Genomic DNA, 17,591 nt, shown 5'->3' with positions numbered 1-17,591 from the left:
AAAACAGAAAAGCAGCAGTAGTCGTGTGACGGGAGGTTCTCACACTCATTCTTTCATCTGCACCTCGTTTTATGTTTCTCTTTAAACAGGCTTCCGGCATTTTGCATCGCTTCATTATGCACATTGTTGCATCTCATGTAATTTTAATTCACAGGAAGACAACATGTTAGTCCATGATAAGCTATAGTGAGGTGCAGACTGCAGTGTAAGTAGGTTAGACCCCAGGGGCCCTAAAGACACTGTCTGGCTTCAAACTTCCAAAGAATTATGACAAGGTTGCAACATCTGCTGCCTAAGAGGAAGAAAGGCAGTGATGGATGGCCAGGTGTGCTTTGTGTGTGTGCGTGTGTGTGTGCTTTGTGTGTGTGTGTGTGTGTGTGTGTGTGTGTGTGTGTGTGTGTGTGTGTGTGTGTGTGTGTGTGTGTGTGTGTGTGTGTGTACTGAGCTCCACACACACATACAGTCCAAGAAACAAAGCATGCATACTGTATGCGCATATCCACACGCACCAACAAGCAGACCAGTTAAATAAGAAATGCGTACATCTGCGACAGATGACAATTTCTATTTACAATGAATCACTAATGAACGGCGTGTCAAATCCGCAAACATGTGGGAGCGCACATACGATTTGCGCACACGCGCGCAACCTGTCAAAAATACAGTAACTTGTTTGATGGCTCACGGTTTAATACCTGCCACCAACTTCCGTATGAATTAATTTCCAGTTGAATAAATAATCCCATCAGAAGATATAAAGATTAATGATGTATTTATCCTCCAATGGCAAGAGCCCCACGCTGCACATAAAAGATCAGTAACTCCATGTCAATGGCAAATCCTATTTGATGAGATTACTGAGCAGTAGGAGATATAATGCCACTTCACTGTCAGGAAAATGAATGCTTTATTCCAGAAACACGACATGTACCAAATACTTTGCATACATGAACTTTTCAAAGATGAACAAATATCTCCTCCGGTCATGGATATGTGAACATTAGCATGAAAAGATAAGAAGCTGTTTTCTTTAAGGCAGAACTGTATTCATCATAACTGAGAGACATTTTGCCGATCGCAATGTCTGTCAGCGATGCATACCTTCAGGCCAGTAAACCAATTATTAGGCCGATAAGCTCAAGTCTGCCCGTAATTACAATGTAGTCACTGTATATATTAACGTCATCACTCATGACGCACAATGTATTAATTGTAAAAATATCCAGACATGTTGCAGCACGAGTGACAGATCACAGGAACAGGCGAGTTCTGACAGTGAAATCGAACCACAATGTTTGACTTGGACGTGTCACGTCGCAGTTTCCGGAGTTTGTGGTGAAATAGAAACAAACATGTGGTTTTGTGGTCGATTGCTAACTTTTGCAGATCCCAGACCGAGCTTTTAAAATAGAGCGCTGTAGCACATTTACCGACTGATTCACTCCATCCAATATGTAACTTTTTGAAGGGGTCAAAACCTCTTAAGAATTATCCCTCCGTATTCGCATCTCCTCCCTCTCTAACTGCTTGGTTTGGGCTCGGTCCGGGTGAAGCAGCCGGGCTGGGTGCTGCAGGGGTCTTGCGCCCGGTGGGGATCGGTGGCAGGATGGGCTTAGCGTTGGATCCTGGGCGTCTATCGGAAGACGGAGACACGGCTGCAGAGAGTTGGTCCGTTCCTCGATGGGAGTCGTCAGGTGTTTGGTCTGATGTTGTCTGGTCTGAAATAGGAATATCTAACTTGATACGTGCACATATCTAGAAAAAACATCAACAAGTCTTCAGAACTCGAGACGATAAGGTTGATTATCGCGTAATAAAGATGTACTGTTTGGGCAGTAAAGAGTGTCTTCACATTCTGAAATGAATAACTGAAGTTCAAATTAAAACTTGACAGCGCAACAAATTACATGCTAAACTGGCTTTTCACCTGGTCTAGGAGCTCAAAAGTCTCTCCTCTCTTTTCTTTCTATATCTAACAACACAGAAATTCCCTAAGATGATATTAAAAAGTAATACCAACCTTTTAGTGTTTCCAAGACGTGTCCCAGGACAGAGGTGTCGAGCGGTTCCACTGAGCCCGATAAGTCTCCGGCCGAACCGGGCACAGACAGAGCTGAGCTGGCACGAGACTCATCTGAGCTGCTTCTTGTCAAAGGAGGGAAAAAAAAGAGGGAATAGAGGGAAAGACAAGACCACACATAGCATGAGGGGAGAAAAGGCAAGTCGAGAAAAGGGCCTTCATGCAGTGAGCAGCAATAAACAAAATTTTTAAAAAAAAAAAGTTGTGAAAAGGAACTGGTGGAAAAAGTGGGGAAAAACACAAAAACGATAGAGAATAGACCTCCTTCAGAGAGACATTTGAGCACAATGTAGCTTTGAAAATGTTATTCTTGAAGTGGGAACAGGACCAGAGTTTCTCTGGGTGTCCCCGGTGTTTTATAAAAGCCAAAGCTGGGGATACTCACGGCGTTTTTGTCCGAATGATATAAATAATGTGACAAAAAAAAAAAAGAAAAAAAAGAAAAGAATCCAACACAATCCAGTATGTGATATACACACACAGAGATAAAGACACGTCCCTATTAAGAGCGTTGCCAACAAGTAGACAGATGTCTGGAACCCTCCGTAGACATACTGCAGCGGTGAGTAATGCTTTACTGTACACGCCAGGGACATGTATCACTCAGGCTGCGATGACAGAACCAGTTGATTTTTTTTTTTTAAACATCTTTGGTGAAACCTGCCTTCTGAGGACATGAGCCCGCAGGGAACAAATTAATTTGACTGAACATGTTTCTCTGTACGTATGCATCTTAAATGTCATATTTTTGTGAAAAAATAATGACATAAATTGATGCTACAGTTATTGTGAAGGCGCTGTTTCATGCATAACACAAACCTCACACAAGCACGCACATATCATGGAATGTCTGACTGATTAAATACACATTTGTGCAAGTACGGCTGTTTACTGAGTGTACACACTGGGAAGTCCAAAAAAGCAGCAAAAGCTGTAAATCAGAATTTATTAGTGGGTGTATTTGTGTGTTTTCACATATGTGTCTGTGCATGTGTGGGAGGTGTGTTCAGATTTGTCCCCACATTGTTTGTACCAGTAAAATGAGCCGCAGTAAAAGTGAACATATGCTGTAAAAACAGGCCGTAAGAGTCAAGAATACAACAGTAAAAGCAGCTTCCAGCTCCTAAATCGTCTTCTTTACGATTTCCATTGGATATTTTTACCTCATAATAAATCAATTGGCTACTTTTATGAAACCAGGTACAGAGTGAAATCTCATCCAACTTTAAAGAACATCCATGTTTCTGTTATTTTCATACAGTGACATCTGGTTTCACTTTTGACTGCATTAGTATATGAGCAGGTGTAACTGTATATCATGTGTGTGTGTGTGTGTGTACTACCTGCTGTCCTCATGAAAACGGGTACCAGGATCGTGATTCTGTAGTAATGTTGGTGCTGTTTGTGCAGAACTGAGGAAAGCAAAAAAAAAAAATAAGACGACATTTAATCATTCATCTCCATCAGAATAAATCAGATAGAAAAGCAGTTCCGCACACATTAAACACACTAACGTACAGCTCCTTGAATAAAATGTGGGGCTGTTCATTTGTGTTTTTAATTCATATTGGGAGCAGTTATAAATGCTGACAAGTGTATTTTTGGACGAGTGAGTGCAGAGTGCAACTGTAAGAGCCCATCACAGTAACAAACAGTTAGATTAGAATAATTTGGGCACCTGCCACTTCACCCTCAATGTCAAACAATGACTCAAAACAAACCATGAAATCGCAGTTAGGACAAGTGCTCCAATTAAACCAATTTGGCCGAGCTGAGAGCGCCCACTTGAAATTAAGCGCTGCGGTGCGGTGGAGTGTGTGTCGGTACCTTCTGAAGAGCTGGCTGTAGACCCCTGGACTCTTCCCCACAATAGCCTCCCGCACCAGCTGCTCGCGCCTCCTGATAGAAGCTAGCTCCTGATGAGGAGAGGCGAAGAGGAAGAGGAAGAAGAGGAGGATGTGTTGAGAGGAAGCAGGAAGATGAGAGAAAGAGGAGAGGAAAATTGCAAAGCAGAATGATGAGGAGGAAATAGGAAGCTAGCATCTTGTTGGGAGAACTGTGGAGGATTATTTTTTTTTCCCATAAATTTGAGTCGAGATGAAGATTCAACATTCACTTACAGGCGTCATTACCGAGACATTTTTCATCAGACATCTTGTAACTCACAGTGTTGCTCTGCTGAGGACGGAGGTCTGCTTGGATCTTGGTAAAATAGGGTTTGTAGAAGGAATGTGAGGGGTCAAGAGCCGTGGCATAGTGTGACGAGGGTGTTGCTGACCTCCACAGGGGTAACGGCGGCTTGTCCTGTGGGTCATCACCTGAGGCTGAGAGAGACAGACACTAGTTGTCAACACTGTGTGGTACAAAACTGTATGTAGCATGAAAATAGACTTACTAGACATCATTTATTCTATTCTGAAACCACCAGATCTAAATGATTATGCCATTAATAAATATTTAAAGGGAAACTCCAAATTTAGATTTTGTACTGTTATAAATATTGAGGTTGTCAAAACTGATTCAGCAGACCACAGTATGGGTCAAGCTAAAAAAGAAAAGTCACTGGATCCTACAGTTCCCGTAAGGCAACAAACAGCATCTATTTATTAGACCTGTCTTGCCTGGTATTAATACTTGCATCTTTTAAATATTTGCCACAGATTTCCTGGCCAATCACGAGCATATTTTAACAAAGCGTCCCCACAACCGTCTTCACATACTGAGTAATACTTCCTGTGACATGTAAATAAACTTTGATGTATAAAACTGGTGGCGTGGTTTAAACTGCCTTGCCACATGAGACCACTTTGCCGCCTGTGCCTTGCTTCTCAAAATTACCATTTTGCGTTCGCTAATGATGATGTGAACAAACGAAATAGCAAACAAACGAAATAGCAAACAAACAAGCAAGCAAACAAACAGACACCTGCGGAGGTGTCATCAGGCTCCTCGACCAACAGGTACTCCTTCATGACCAGCTTCAGTGTCTTGTAGGCTTCTTCCCAGTCATCTACTCTCACACACACACACACACACACACACACACACACACACACACACACACACACACACACACACACACACACACACACACACACACACACACACACACACACACACACACACACACACACACACACACACACACACACACACACACAAATAAATCTGGTCCTGAAAAAGAGCAAATGCCTCTCCCATGAAACAGCAATGAATCAAAGATATGGGGATGATGACCTTACTGTAATGATGTGCTGGCAGTGCATAAAAGAATTGAGAGTCCCACGCTCTCTGTATGTTCATCTCATTTAGAAAGCAGCTAACATGTCTGAGTGCTATCATGAGGGGATGATAAACACTGCTGTTCTGCAGCTACGTGCCTTTAATACATGCTGTAATTGGATTGCAAGTGTAGTGTATGGATTTTAGTGAAGTGTGTTAATCCATCTAACGCCACATCAATGATACTTGGACTGCACTAAGCCAGCGGAAGGCCGGGTATTTTCTAGCTTTGCGAGACACTACAATGACAAACCGCTCATGAGAAACGAAATCTCACTTAAGACTTTAAACTTTCTTCATTACTGACACCCAGTCCAATGGTTACAAATTTTGGAAAATCTAAAATCTCCCCTGGGAATTAGTTAAATGTATTCAGACCCTAAAATCATTTCCTCGCTAAAAATGAATCGTGAATGTTTATAACACCAACATTATTTAGCAATTTAGTCAAACAGATCTAATTAGCCACTGGAGGATATTACATCTCCGTAATGCCAGAATAAAAAAAATACTTCAATGACAAAGTGTTTCCTTTCAGTACCACAGGGGATAACGTTATCGAAGAATCCTGGATGTTGCCTGTTGGTGTTGGCGTAGAACTCAATGCGTGACACTGCAACATCGATCTGTGCCGGGGTGTAGAGTCCACGGCTTTTCAGATGGTCCGTGTACTTCTCCACCTGGGTGGGGATGATCAGGATGTATCGAGGCTCGAAGGAGCTGTTCTTGAAGCTGAGCACACCCTGCGAGGATGGACAAACAGTTTGTGTTTGGCTGACGAAGCACTGTTACCGTTTTGTTTCATTTTAAATTGCATTTTATTTGCACGATTCGCAGACAACACAAAAGAGTGATCCGTCTCGCTTTACTGATCACATATGGTACGAGTCAGTTTCCATACCTCCAGCTCCATATGCACACAGCAGGCCAGTCCTTCTCTAGCCACGTCCTCTATGGCATCTCTGGTGAGACCGTAACTTTGACCCCCGTACTGTATGGTCTGGATAAACTTACCCTAAAAAGGAAATTTCCAGTTACGAGGGAAAAGAACGAGAGGACATTTTACTGCCCCACTATTAATCATGTTATGACCGCAGTTAGGAGCCTCATTCATCTCCCAAGATGGACGTAATACTTGACACGCATACACAATCCCAGCATGTTCTGTCAGGATTAACAACCTGAAGTCATTTGCCCACCTGTGAACTGAACTCTTGACCTGGCAGTCAGGGCAAGAATCTCTTTGTTACATCTCACACATGACCTCCGACCTTGTCTTTTGGGAAGTTTTATTTGAGCAGCCCAATTTATCAATCTGAACAAGCTTATGTCCAAATCCTGTACGCTTCAGAACATCAAATACTCAGGAATTCTTGTTCCTTTTTCACCGGTTGCAAAGGTGGCTTCAGGAATACCTATGAAACTAATAATGGTTCTGGGTCTAAGAAAACAATTAGCTCCAAAAAAAAAATACAAAAAAAAAATCTATATTTTGTAAATGTTGATCATTTTTTGGACTTATTTTACAAAAGCCTATTTTGATTGAATGTATGTGGAGCCAGTCGCAGGAAGCAGTATTTCAACCAGAGATGTGTCATCTAGCTTGGATTTATTTTGAATCAGACTTGTTTTTGAAAACAATTGCTTCCTTTCCCTTTTACAACAGCACACAGTATGAAATAAATACATCATTGCAACATTATACAGCACCGTGAATGTAATTTGACTGAATTATTTACACAAGGTTAACCTAGGTTTCCTAAAAGCACCAGGATTTTACACACAGACCCTCAAATGTTATGTTTGTTTGCCAAAATCGTCCTAAACAGGCAATTGAAAAGCCTTCAAAAACTTAATTACAAACATTACTCTTGTGTTACCAGACAGCTATTCAGACAAAAATTATATAGCACAGTCCATTGTGTCTGTGCCAGGGTAAAGAGTATAATAAGTACCAGAGACAGCTGCTTGGGGTAAATTCTGTATGAGAACAGTTACAAGAGGGCGACCTGAAAGCCGCGTGTTTAGCCTGCAGGCAGCATGGGCGCAAATGCCGTCGGCAGTGAGTCTACTGCTAAACTCCTAACGAGTCTTTACTGTATGTCACTTCCCTGTTTTATTTCCCCACATTTCCTGTCGGGCTCTACTGCACCTATCTAATAAAGGAAAAACACTACAAAAAAAAATGATTTAAAAAAACCCCAGCTATGACAAGTGGTTTCGGGAGGATGTGACTGTATAGTTACTGGAGAGCACATTTGATTGAAAAGGGAAGCTGACACATCAAAAGTATAAAGAATAGAAAAATATAAATAAATAAGGGAGGACAGGAGAGCAGTAAACCAAGTAGACGGCAACAGAAGGACGGAGGGAGGAGAAGAATGGACAAATCAAGTAGAGGGAGGAGGAGACTGTAAAGTTAACCTCCGTTGAAGTCGACAAAAAGGCATCAATCCCAGCATCAAAGCGCTTCCTGCGTAAATCACTCTGTGACCCAGACCTCTATAAATAATCCCACACCGCTCTTACGCAACAGGCAGCTTGACGTGGGAGACAAGATGGAAAACAAATGTGTCCAAGACCCAAGGACTCATTTTTCTGACCGTGGAAATTCAGTGATTTGATGCTTTTGTTATCCTCAAAGAGTTGGTGTGATGAATGAGAGCCAGTTGTGCGACCACTTTCTTAGAGCGTTCTTGGTGAAAATCTGAACAGCGTCTGCATTTGATGGCTTTCATTCTATTATCTTTCAGTGTCCTTGTCAGACTAATAATCAGCATTTACGTAGCAAAGACTTGAAGGAGATGCTGTAATATCTCATCCTGAAATTAAATTAAATTAATATGGCCATTACGCATTTACAAAAAAGATTCATTCAAATAAAGGCATCGTTATTAAAAAAAAAAAAAAAAAAAAAAAAAACTATCAGCGAGTTCATGTAAAATCAATCCACCCAAGTAAAAGTAATTATCTCAACTTCTCTACTCATTAAGGCCAGGGAGTGGAGTCAATTTTAAACTTGCTGAAGGAGATGTATGAATCCAGCACACTTGAAATACAGCTAATCAAATCCCCAATGTATATTTAATTAAATTGTGGGCAAGTATTAATACATATGACTAATTTCTGACACTGAGCACATACAGCTTTCTGAATCCTCAACTCAAAATAATCTGGAAACGTGTATTTTGTTCTTGAAGCTCATGATGCAGAAAAACAAATAAAACCAATACAAATGCAAATACAACAAAACAAAACGTTTCACGATATCTCACCATATGAATCAGGTTCTGAAAGTCCTCCTCGCTGACAAAATGGTAATCAATTCCATTCTCTTCGCCATAGTAGGGCCCCCGTGTGGTGTGACAGGTTCTGAGGAAACACACAGACCCAAAGTAGAGAAACACTCACAGTCTGGAGATTGCATGTAGAATATCCAGTATAAAATTTACAGACAGAAAGAACATACAAAATCCCAGATCTTTAACACTAAAGAGAGCCAGTAGGGGGTCTAAGTGCCAGGGCAAACCCCCGTGGACTTCTAGACTGTTCCAGACACTCAAACCAACTACCAGGTGGAAGCAGTAGGTCATTCTCATATATCAATAACTTGATATAAGTTTCATTTGCAAACCTCTCCGTGTGTTTTCCTCTCTCATATAAAGAGCAGTTCAAAAGTCTATATTAATTCAACACTCACATGCCATATGTACTTTATGTTGAAACTTGAGTTACTGGTCACTGAAATAATTCTGTGCAAAATGTATTCATAAGTTAAGCCACAGCTAGCAGTCTGAGTCTGAAAGGCTGACTTGGTGTCTTCTAATGTTATAAAGTCCTTTCAGAGTGAAATTCCTCATTTGTGCGTTCTGAACATTCATATGCTTTAATGTCCTGCATTGTCAGAACAAAACACCTGTGATAAACCGACAAGGTACAACCAGGGCAAAGGTCCTGACTTGACCTGTTTAACTGAAACTGCTTAAGCGTCACACATACATGATCTGAAGGATCACTTCAGCGCTACGTTAGACAGCAGGAGCGATCAGTGAGACGGAAAACTGTTAAGATATGGCGTTAAGATGATTAAAAACACGATTTTTAAATGTATTAAGGTTCAGAGTGTTACATTTTTTTGTATTATGCATATATCATGATGCATTTATTTTCCAGAGTTGCTCCTTTAATTAGTCCCACAGGGAATCAACATGCAAGTTTACAGATCTACAGTGGTGTGAAAAAGTGTTTGCCGCCTTCCTGATTTCTTATTTTTTTGCATGTTTGTCACACTTAAATGTTTCAGATCATCAAACAAATTTAAATATTAGTCAAAGATAACACAAGTAAACACAAAATGCAGTTTTTAAATGAAGGTTTTTATTATTAAGGGAGAAAAACAAATTCAAACCCACATGGCCCTGTGAAAAAGTGTTTGCCCCCTAAACCTAATAACTGGTTTCAGCCACCCTTAGCAGCAACAACTGCAATCAAGCGTTTGCGATAACTTGCAATGAGTCTTTTACAGCGCTGTGGAGGAATGTTGGCCCACTCATCTTTGCAGAGTTGTTGTAATTCAGCCACATTGGAGGGTTTTTCAGCACCAACCACCTTTTTAAGGTCATGCCACAGCATCTCAGTAGGATTCAGGTCAGGACTTTGACGAGGCCACTCCAAAGTCTTCATTTTGTTTTTCTTCATCCATTCAGAGGTGGACTTGCTGCTGTGTTTTGGATCATTGTCCTGCTGCAGAACCCAAGTTCACTTCAGCTTGAGGTCACGAACAGATGGCCGGACATTCTCCTTCAGGATTTTTTGTTAGACGGTAGAATTCATGGTTCCATTTATCACAGCAAGTCTTCCAGGTCCTTAAGCAGCAAAACAGCCCCAGACCATCACACTACCACCACCATATTTTACTGTTGGTGTGATGTTCTTTTTCTGAAATGCGGTGTTACTTTTACACCAGATGTAATGGGACACACACCTTCCAAAAAGTTAAACTTTTGTCTCGTCAGTCCACAGAGTATTTTCCCAAAAGTCTTGGGGATCATCAAGATGTTTTCTGGCAAAAATGAGACGAGCCTTAATGTTCTTTTTGCTCAGCGGTGGATTTGGTCTTGGAACTCTGCCATGCGGGCCATTTTTGCCCAGTCTCTTTCTTATAGTGGAGTCATGACCACTGACCTTAACTGAGGCAAGTGAGGCCTGCAGTTCTTTGGATGTTGTTGTGGGGTCTTTTGTGACCTCTCGGATGAGTCGTCGCTGCGCTCTTGGGGTGATTTTGGTCGGCCGGCCGCTCCTGGGAAGGTTCACCACTGTTCCATGTTTTCTCCATTTGTGGACAATGGCTCTCACTGTGGTTCGCTGGAGTCCCAAAGCTTTAGAAATGGCTTTATAACCTTTTCCGGACTGATAGATCTCAATTACTTTCTTTCTCATTTGTTCCTGAATTTCTTTGGATCTCAGCATGATGTCTATCTTTTGAGAATCTTTTGGTCGACTTCACTTTGTCAGGCAGGTCCTATTTCAGTGATTTCTTGATTGAGAACAGGTGTGGCAGTAACCAGGCCTGGGTGTGGCTAGAGAAATTGAACTCGGGTGTGATAAACCACAGTTAAGTTATGTTTTAACAGGAGGGGGCAAACACTTCACACAGGGCCATGTGGGTTTTGATTTTGTTTTTCTCCCTTAATAATAAAAACCTTCATTTAAAAACTGCATTTTGTGTTTACTTGTGTTATCTTCGACTAATATTTAAATTTGTTTGATGATCTGAAACATTTAAGTGTGACAAGACATGCAAAAGAATTGGAAATCAGGAAGGGGGAAAACACTTTTTCACACCACTGTATGTAGCTTTCAGCTAGTCCCAACTCTGTGGAAACCAAAGAGCTGTCCATGATATTAACCTGGTTAATATGATGGACAGGGCATGTGCTGTTCACTGACACTAGTCCGGCATGAGACTGCACTACAACTGACCCATAAGAGAAGTACTCGCTGAACTCATGACACAGTCTGTGAGCCAGCTCTCTCTTCCCACAGCCTTGAGGTCCTGTCAGCACCAGCATTGGGTATGGAGAGTCTGTACTGGGCAGTGTACTGCTTGAAGAGACACGCACACACACACACACACACACACACACACACAGGTGTGTCATTAACTTTCATTTCACAGGTACATTCTTAGCTTCAGAAGGAGTTATCGTCCTTTCATAAAATGAGCACAGTTTAAGTAGAAGAAACCCTGAAGCGAGAGTAAAAAGCTCATTGTGCTTGAAAGCCACTCCTACAGTCAATATAAACGCGAGCCTTGTGGGCAATATGGATGTGGTCTTTCTAGTAAGCACAGTGGAGAATGGTAAATTGACTGGAGCCGCAGCTTTTATTTGCTGATGATGGATGTTTTCAAAAAAGTGCTGACACATGAACAATTTTTTTTCTTTCGGAGAGCAGATAACACGAGCAATACGGAAACACTGCTGACGAACTGCTGCTCAAGTTTGAAAACAACTTTCTTGGTAGTTTATTTCATGAGATATGTAACATTATGACGAATCAATCACGCCCAGATTGTTTTTAAACCTTCATATTTAAAGTGCTCTTCCTAAAAAAAAAAAAAATGCTTAAATACTTGTAATAAATCAGTTAATGTTACGTAAACTGGGGACCTTTTAGAGGTGAAGATATGAAACAACGCCACATGTTTGTACCGACCTGTCATAAAGGACCTGCGGCTGCATCATCTGATAGACCAGGTGGGTCATGTGATTCCTGGCTGCCACCACATCCAAAGGAGGGTCATACTTGTTTACAGATGACACCTGGGATTTAACGTTGGTAATGGAGAGTTACAGAAGCAGTCTAATAGCCACTTTGCAACATGACAGGTGCGTTAGGTCGGTGTCAGCTGTTCAGGCTTTATGCTGTTAAATGAACCAAATAATAATTTTTGATGTCTATTCACACCTTTTCTTCAGCAGTGACTTTCTCTTTGTCCAGAACAGTCAGATGCTGGAGGAGGAAGATGACTGCCAGCCTGTAATCAGGTTGCTCCTACCAATTACATTCATATGGGATACATTACAAAAACTGTGTTAAACACCCGACAACTTCAGAAAGACAGAAGCTTAAACATTTACAGGCTGAATGCAAGAAGGAAAGTGGACCTCTAGCATATTTCCACACTTTGAATAAATGTTCTCATAGTTTAGGGCAGTGGTCAGTAAAGGGTTTGCTTACCTGCACAGGGTTTCCCTGCAGATTGAGATCCCTCAGCAGGAGAAGATCATGGATGTGCTTGCATTCCTGAATTTGGCTAATCTGAAACGAAAACACACATTAATGGTGTGGAGTCGCTGTGTGACAGTATCTTGTCCATGACTATTTTGTTACACTACACTTTAGATGTCGTTTCAGACTGTGATCATTCCTGTATTAGAGTGTGTTAGAAGTTTGTGGAAATAATCTCTTAAATCTGTAATTTGGCTGGTTTTCCTTTTGCGTGTGATGTACAGGGTGGCCTAACAAGGGTGATAGATTATGATCCAAAGACAGTCATGAAACCTATTAAAATAACTTCAGACAACAACACATTTATGAATTAATAATAACATTTCACCACTCACGTATTATGACAATATACAGCATGTGGCACAACAAAAACGTTATTGTAGGAGTTTAAAGAGCATTTCCAGAGCCAGATCTGAAAATTCATGACAAGACGCGTTCTTTGTGAGTCTATTTCCAGTTTCAGGAGGTTTGAGGGGAAATGTCACATTTGTTTCTGAATTTTAATCTGATATAGTCATCTTAATAGCTTGTAAAAATGTAGGCTGACGAATGCATATCTGAATATTTAACACGGTTCCTTCTGACAGTTCTCTGAGATCATTACCAGGTTTTTCTCCAGGTTGATGGAGCCCAGTAGGTGGAGGTTCTGGAGGCCAGAAAGACTGCTGATGCGATTCAGAGACAAATCGAGAACCTGCAGGCTCTTCAGATTCTCCATCCCTCCGATTGTCTCCAGCTGGTTCCCCCTCTGAACACAGACAGGAAAGAGGACACATTCTACGAGGCAGGTGCATGATATTTATGCACATGCAGGCACACGAGCGGCTTCCTACCCACAGCTCTGCTTCATACACGGTCAATGATTCTCACTTAATAAATATTAAGGACATGTCATGGTCGTTCTGCAGGGCGCCTGAACTTTCTTTCCCATCAGTCGCGAGTTGAGTGGCAGGCCTGCCTCTCTGCAAAATCCTGACAGTGAGGAGTGACAGCCAAACAGCTGGCGAGGTGCTAGCGCAGCACGCTAACTAACTAAGGAACAAGACCTGGGCACTCCTCCGCTGTCAGGGTCCCCAGCCTGATTCTTACTCCATTCCACTGACGAAAGTTGTTATCTGGCCGTCTGGCCACACCTCGCCCTGCTCTTGCCAAGCATGTTGCCTGGCAGAGGGCTGCTGTCAGTGGGGGTGGGTGACTGTGCTGGTCCCTTGAAGCTCCGGGTCGGTGCTATGATGGGCTAGGAAACAGGCTGGCTGACAGTGCCGCGCTGTTTAGGGAGGCAGCATGTGAGGAAGAGGGGTCAGGAATGGGATAAGATGGATGCTGGATGGACGGGGTATGCATGAATGTGTGTGTGTGTGTGTGTGTGTGTGTGTGTGTGTGTGTGTGTGTGTGTGTGTGTGTGTGTGTGTGTGTGTGTGTGTGTGTGTGTGTGTGTGTGTGTGTGTGTGTGTGTGTGTGTGTGTGTGTGTATGCTGAATTTGGTCCAGGCCCACTCAAACAGCAGCAGCTGGTCCCAAAGCAGAAGCTACAGACAGGGGCAGACGCAGCCAGACCGATGGCTGCTGACAATGAGGAAACACTGATAAAGGAGAGAACATGCATGTGTGCGCACACACACACACACACACACACACACACACACACACACACACACACACACACACACACACACACACACACACACACACACACACACACACACATGCAATCAGGAGGAGAGAGAGGGAGAGATAGAAAAGGCCTGCTGTTGAACCATATGGTGATTTTCAAACAAGGGGCCAAGGTTTTACTGAATGTAAAAATGTGGCCAAAAACAGACATAAAGAGAACATAGAGAGGATAGAAAACGAGAGACAAACAGAAACAGGTGAAATGGAGGTAAAATACACACAAGGAAGAATAGTTAAAAATGACCCAATATTGTGTGTGTGTGTGTGTGTGTGTGTGTGTGTGTGTGTGTGTGTGTGTGTGTGTGTGTGTGTGTGTGTGTGTGTGTGTGTGTGTGTGTGTGTGTGTGTGTGTGTGTGTGTGTGTGTGTGTGTGTGTGTGTGAAAGGAGACAACACGTGGAGGGAAAAAAAAAAACCATCATGCGATGCCATACATGTAAACAGAAGTCCTGCCAGCAGCAGCTTGTAAAGCCTGTGCTTCTGTGTACTGTATCCGTAACTGTATTAAATATCTGTAATAGAGAAGAACCTACAAGGCACAGGTGTGTGAGAGGCAGACTGTCCAGGCTGCTGATCCGTGAGATCTTGTTGTGTGCCAGGCTGAGATGGGTGAGACTGTGACATTTCTCAAGACCACTGATCTCACAGAAGCTGTTGTCTGAGTACAAGCACGTCAAGAAAAAACATACACCAGGGAAAGATTTGTGAAGTAAAGAAAGGTGATAATAGTGGTTTAACAAATATTTCTGTGTGTGTATGATTGACAGAGGAGGCAAAGTGTTCAGGTCCATGTGGATGAATGTAAATGTTTCTCAGTAAGGATACAGTCCAGATCCATTTTAGTGAGGAATAAATAGGGTCCCAAATCCTTCATTTTTGTCATACGGTTGTGGGAGAAACTGACCTCCTGAAGAAAAAAGAAAAAAAAAAAAACAGCACACTTTTAACAAAAGTCATGAAAAGTACATTTCACTGAAGAAATTCTTCAACTAAATCCACAGAGGATGGAAAAGAATGTTCTAAAGTTCACTGTCAGTCAAGGGCAGTAAATGCCTTGTAAGCATATTCAAAGTGACTACAGATGGGCTATGGAAATCCAGTCCTATCTGGAGGGAATAGCGCAGGAGAAGGAAACCCAAGCCACCAATCAAATGTTGTCTTATCCTGTCAGCTCAAGGTCCTGTGTTACCTTTAGGTTCGTGGGCGGCTGGAATTCAAAGAAGCTGGAGATTTCATTGTGAGAAGTGTCCAGAGTGACGAGGTATGGCATGTGGCTCACGCAGGATAAATCTGGCAGTTGAGAAGCGTTAGCGTAAATGACCAAAGGATAGGAACAGCAGCAAACGTTAATACATTGTGTCTGAAACACACATTGCTATGTGATGATGTGAAGGAAATTACAGGATTAAATAAATTGCAAATCTCGCAATAGTAGGAGTGAGGACGCTTAATTAGTCAATCTGGGAATAACAAAAAGTCACCTTTAATTTTGTTGTGTGGCAGTTCCAACTTTTGCAGATGGACATAACTGCACAACAAAGATATGTCACTTAGATTGTGACTCTAGAGCGGAGAAAAATACAACGTTGGTTAAGCTTCATATGTCACAAAATTATACTGCAAAGCAAATTGTCAACAAAACAATAACAAGACACAACGTGGATATAAAAGGATTGTCAGAGACTGCTTTGTCTTGATTGAACAGACAGTAAACAGACTCGCAGGCCACATTATATAATTACATAATCTATATATCTCACAGGCAGAGAGAGGTGGAACAGGTGCTGCAGCCCGGGGCCAAAGCGTCCGTGTTGGGATAAACTGCTGGAGACCGTCTCGGCAGTTAAAACACCATCTTTCTGTGAATGTAAACAAATCAAATGTAGGTGTTTTTTATTAGAACAGCGAATCTAGACATCTCTGTTGTAACGGGTGCAGTTGCGGCATTTGAAAAATAATGCATCTGGCGCGAGGCGACTATAAGCATCACCACAGGTGCCCGCAGCTTTCTGAAGCTTAAAGCAAACATGCACAGGCTGTTCATGCACTACACGCACTCTCGTTGCTGTTAAAATCTCAAGTTGCAAAAAAAAAAAAAAAAAAAAAAAATCAACCATTTGACCTTGTTGTGAAGTTTTACATCCTCAGACCTCTTGTGCAAGGTGACCTGCTTTACCTGTTGCACAACGGAATAAATATGGGGGTTTATTCAGCATGCTGCATTATACAATTCTTTCCTCATTGGTACAATGATATTATAGCTATTAGCTGCATTTGTTGTTGTTGTTGTTGTCGTCGTCGTCGTCATAAAAACAACAAAGTTACAGACAATGAACTGAACACTGAAAGAAAAGTTTCACACACCGCACGTCGCTTTTAAATGTTTTTGCTCGCTAATATATCCCGTCCGTACCTCCATCTCTCTGTTGTCCTCCGGCTCCCCGTCGCTCGGGCTCTCTGCTGAGGGAGCGTCGGGGAGGGACCCCGGGGGACAACAGGGCGGCGACGCGGAAGAAAACTGCTGACTCGTTGTTTCCTCCATTATTTCATGATTTAAAAAAAATAAATAAAAAAATTTTAAAAAAAAAAATAAAAAGTCGGGGAAGGACTGACTTCTAAGCTGTCAACCGGGAGGACTTTGCGGTTTAAAGAAGTCGAAATATCCACCGAGCTTAGCTTTTCACACGAAGCACAAGCTGCCGTCGCTAGGCAACACAAGGCAAGTGTCGGGCGAACGGCATTGTGGGTGCTGTGGTTTATCTCCACCCAAGCGTGACGCTCTGAACACCTGTGAGCTCCGTGTTACTTTCCAAGGTTATTTAAGGTGAAGATGATAATAAATAAATAAATTAAAAAAACATTATAACTTTGGAGAGCAAGAAGAAAACATGTGAGTGAAGCTCCCCGTCGCATTATTTTGAGATACCAGGTTTACCATTTTGTCAGCACTCAGCAGGTGTCCTTACTGGCTCCTGAAATTAAAACCAATACTAGATAATGCGTAAAGAGCTCGCCTTACACCTTGAAACGTTGCATTATCTATCATTATACCTAGAGCGTATTGTGTAAAAAAAAAAAAAAAGTTTTTTAAAAATGGGAGACAATTTTGCTGCAAGATTTGACACAATGGCAATAATCTGTGAAACCTTTTCTCAGAAATGTTACATATATATACTGTTCTACTTTGGATTTTCACACCAGGGCTCAATGATATTAGTCACAACAGGGCTGATAACACAGTCAAGCACAGCAAATACCATACCG

General features: G+C 41.9%; 1 protein-coding gene across 7 annotated transcripts; it reads right to left on the bottom strand.

Moving 5' to 3' along the window:
* Positions 1-888: 888 nt before the first annotated feature.
* Positions 889-17,022, bottom strand: lrguk (leucine-rich repeats and guanylate kinase domain containing). 7 transcript variants are annotated; one of them, XM_069700320.1, is made up of 21 exons: positions 16,741-17,020; positions 16,450-16,503; positions 16,088-16,186; positions 15,809-15,890; positions 15,517-15,617; positions 15,153-15,234; positions 14,861-14,985; positions 13,260-13,403; positions 12,605-12,685; positions 12,332-12,418; positions 12,080-12,186; positions 11,345-11,467; positions 8,638-8,734; positions 6,264-6,377; positions 5,904-6,105; positions 5,007-5,090; positions 4,247-4,404; positions 3,908-3,996; positions 3,424-3,492; positions 2,021-2,145; positions 889-1,718 (listed from the first exon to the last, which is right to left on the bottom strand). In XM_069700320.1, exons 1-21 carry the CDS (start codon positions 16,867-16,869, stop codon positions 1,489-1,491), a joined length of 2,382 nt encoding a protein of 793 aa, XP_069556421.1. In that variant the 5' UTR covers positions 16,870-17,020; the 3' UTR covers positions 889-1,488. The 7 variants fall into 7 exon arrangements, with proteins under 7 accessions (XP_069556421.1, XP_069556423.1, XP_069556422.1 ...); XM_069700322.1 differs by having other exon boundaries at positions 2,021-2,142; XM_069700321.1 differs by having other exon boundaries at positions 11,345-11,464; positions 16,741-17,019.
* Positions 17,023-17,591: the final 569 nt, after the last annotated feature.

Source organism: Brachyistius frenatus, unplaced genomic scaffold (assembly GCF_029030835.1).
Source record: "Brachyistius frenatus isolate BFR_SWC_R1_liver_20210118 unplaced genomic scaffold, ASM2903083v1 Contig_33, whole genome shotgun sequence".
NCBI lineage: Eukaryota > Metazoa > Chordata > Actinopteri > Embiotocidae > Brachyistius > Brachyistius frenatus.
Note: the sequence above shows the minus strand (reverse complement) of the source record. Positions and strands in the feature narration are given on the sequence as shown.

Coding starts and splice junctions, on each gene's coding strand:
- lrguk (XM_069700320.1), bottom strand. CDS start 16,869: ATGGAGGAAACAACGAGTCAGCAGTTTTCTTCCGCGTCGCCGCCCTGT. Junction 16,504..16,740: donor AGGACAACAGAGAGATGGAG/GTACGGACGGGA, acceptor GTTGTGCAACAG/GTAAAGCAGGTCACCTTGCA. Junction 12,187..12,331: donor AAGTCACTGCTGAAGAAAAG/GTGTGAATAGAC, acceptor GTTAAATCCCAG/GTGTCATCTGTAAACAAGTA.